The 3014-nt window shown below is 58.1% G+C and overlaps 1 protein-coding gene across 1 annotated transcript in view; it reads left to right on the top strand.

The window, feature by feature from the left end:
• Positions 1-724: 724 nt before the first annotated feature.
• The window catches only part of FBN3 (fibrillin 3), a 44197-nt gene continuing 41907 nt past the window's right edge, over positions 725-3014 (top strand). Inside the window, 1 exon segment of the mRNA XM_012729450.1 lies at positions 725-934. Within this exon segment, the coding sequence (XP_012584904.1) occupies positions 725-934 (210 nt within the window).

Below are 3014 nucleotides of genomic sequence, written 5' to 3' on the forward strand. Positions count from 1 at the left end.
GAAAGAGACAGAGACGTGGGCGAGAGGCCGTGGGGGCTGCCCGTGGCCTTTACCTGGCGTGGATTGTGACTTTGCCCCGACTCGCCTGGCCCTCAGCCTTCCTGTGGCCCCCGCCAGGGGGCGCCTCGACTGTGGCAGGCTTTTGGGCCAACCCCATTGGGCTTTTACCCCCAGGGGAAGGTGACGGTGGGTCTTATTTGGAAACTAGTTTGAACTAGGTTCTTTCTCTTCAGTCGCACACTCGTGGTATGGAAGTTTCCGCTGGAGCCCTTACACCCTGGAGTATATTTTGTCTATGTGGTGCCTAGCAGACCCCATTTAAGTGTGCCCGTGTGGGGGTCCCGGGGAGCCCCGTACCCTGCCCCATAACAGGTGAGTCTGTTTCATGGATCTGTGTGTTCTCTTTTGCCCCCACACATCATCTTGCTGACTGTAGCTTTACAGAAGCCTTGACATGGCAGTGACAGTTCTCCAATGTTTTTAGCTTTGTATTGACTGTTAAGTCTGTGCTTTTCTGTATCAACTTTGGAATCAGTTCATTGATATCCAAAACCTGACAAAATGTATTAAAATTAAAAACGCGTAAGCCCTTCACCCGGAAATCTCGATCCTAGAACTCTTTTCCTTAGAAATAAAGTAATGAGCACTTGGGCATAGACAGGAATGAAACTTACTGCATCATTCTTTGTCTTTTTCCTTTTGGCAATGGGGAAGGGAGCAAACCATGAGCCACGTGAACACCTGCCAGCAGCTGCAGGGCTCCGCCATGGAAGAGTCTCGGGAAATTCGGAAGAGTGAAGTCGGGCCTGTGGGTCTCCACAGGTACCTGAGGTCTGTTTTTTACTTTGAGGGCAAGAGGCGGCTCCCACGTATCCCCCGCCTCCTGGGGTCCCTACTTATCTGCCTGTATTCATTGAGCAAGGAGGACAGTCTGGTAAGAATCACAGTTGATGACTAACTCGAGGGGTGACCACACAAGAAGAAATCGGACAAAAAGAATAACTACGAAGCTGCACGGTCCAAAACAGAAATTCAGCCCATGCAATCTGATGCAGCTTTAGCCACAGTACAAAAAAGAAATAAATGAAATCTTAATAATTTATTGAGCCGCATGTGCCTAAAACAGTATCAGTTGGGGAGGGGCCCTGGAGGCGTGAGGGTCAAAGCAGAGCCCCGTGACGCCGCCCACACATGCCGCAGTGACAGTCTGACCCCCGGCCAGGGAGTGACCCCAGGCTGCAGCAGACCTCTCCTGACCGGTCCGCTGCTCCCTCCGCAGTGGACTTCATCCATCTGCCTGTTCTGCTCCCCGCTCTGTCTCTGGTGAGCCCCCTCACCACCTCTGCACCTCTGGCCTGTACCCCCGTTCTTAAAAATAATACATCATTTTTGTCACTCATGTTTTTAAAAGAATGAATGTGGTGTGCTATATTCTCCTCTTACAAAGACTTGGAATCATTGTGCCCATTATGCTCGCATATCGCGGGGTTCTGGGACCTGGCGGCACTTGGAGGGAGCCGGAGCCCCAGGGCCGCCCGCACACAGTTGTGAGCGGACTCGAGGGCCCCCTAGTGCCAGAGCCAGGCAGTACCGCCCTCCTGGGCGGCCGCTCACGGTGACCCTGGGACTGCCCGCCCTTTGCTCAGAACCCTCCGTGGCTCCCCCCACCCAGATCACAGTCAGGCCTCAGCCAGGACTCAGCCTGAGTCCTGCCACTTCTGTCAGGTGACACTCTTCCCAGGGATGGGCTTGTCCACCATTCAGCAAATGGCCCCAGGGACCTCGGGCCCACGTGAGCGTCAGATGTGTCTGGGCCCAACAGTCTCACTTAACCAACTAGCTCTTGGGCCTCAGTGACATGCTGGCCATGGACGCCACAGATCCCCGCAGGACTGTTGGGGGACGCAGTATAACACACCTGGCCCACAGTAGGCGCCTGGTAACTGCTGAGCGAATTGATGGCGGGGGTGGGCAGGAAGCTGCAGCTGGAGACTCAGAACTTTCTCATCTCGGTGAACCGAAATTCTGTCCCCGTTAAGCACCAACTGCCCGTTCCCTTCTCCTCTGGACAGCCCTGGAGGACGCGTCCCCCCCCACCCCGGTGTGCTGCATCCTCCCCAGAGGCGTCCCCAGGGACAGCTGTCCTGCTGTCCAGTGGCTCAGCCTGTTGGCGTTGGCAGCCAGGCCTTCCCACTCTGCCCTGGCTTCTGGCACAGGCTGGTCGGGGTGGGGGTGGCAGCGTGCCCACACGCTGACGAGTGTGGGAGCTGAGTGGCGCGTCCAGGAGACCGTCGGTGCGTGTGTTCACGTGTTCGCATTATCCCGCAAAGGGCCTGAAACGCTCGACGCTCGAGGCGGCCTCCGAGGTGGCGCAGGGGTTAGACTCGGCGCTTCCCAGCTCTCGCCAGCCACCGCTCCGGCTCCCCAGCCAGGGGGGACCCCCAGGGTGCAGCGGACCCCTCTGTCCCTCTGCTACTCCGCTCAGCGTGCTTCGGTCTGTCCACCGGTCTGCTCCCCACTCCGTCTCTGGGGAGTCCGCTCACCGCCCACGCTCTGCCTGCTCCCCACTTCTTGTGTGCATAAAGAGCTTTTCTTTTTTATTTAAAAAGCTCGTGTGATGCCTAGTGTGAGATGACACCCAGGACATTCTCTGAGCCACCCGCGTGCCCGCCTCCGGTAGCATCCGGGTAAATACAGCTCAGCCCCCACGGCAGCCTTCCTGTGGAGACTGCAGCGCCCGCTGGGCTGAGGACGTCCCACCCACACTCCGAGAGGCGAGGGGGCCCAGTCCCATCAGGGCGGCACCACGCTGGGCCAGCAGAGGTGGACCCGCCACGGTGTGGCCCGCGGCCGCCGCGCAGTGTCCTCCTGCACTGGGAACGTCTTCGGTCTCAAGAGGCCCAACGCGCCTGCCTGTGCCCAACCTCGAAATCATCGCGCAGAGTCTGATCCCCTTCGTGTGAGGTGTCCAGGGTGGACGAACCCACAGAGCAGAAGGCCAAGGCTGGCGGGGG

Source organism: Condylura cristata, unplaced genomic scaffold (assembly GCF_000260355.1).
Source record: "Condylura cristata isolate star-nosed mole 26May11 unplaced genomic scaffold, ConCri1.0 scaffold00025, whole genome shotgun sequence".
Lineage (NCBI taxonomy): Eukaryota > Metazoa > Chordata > Mammalia > Eulipotyphla > Talpidae > Condylura > Condylura cristata.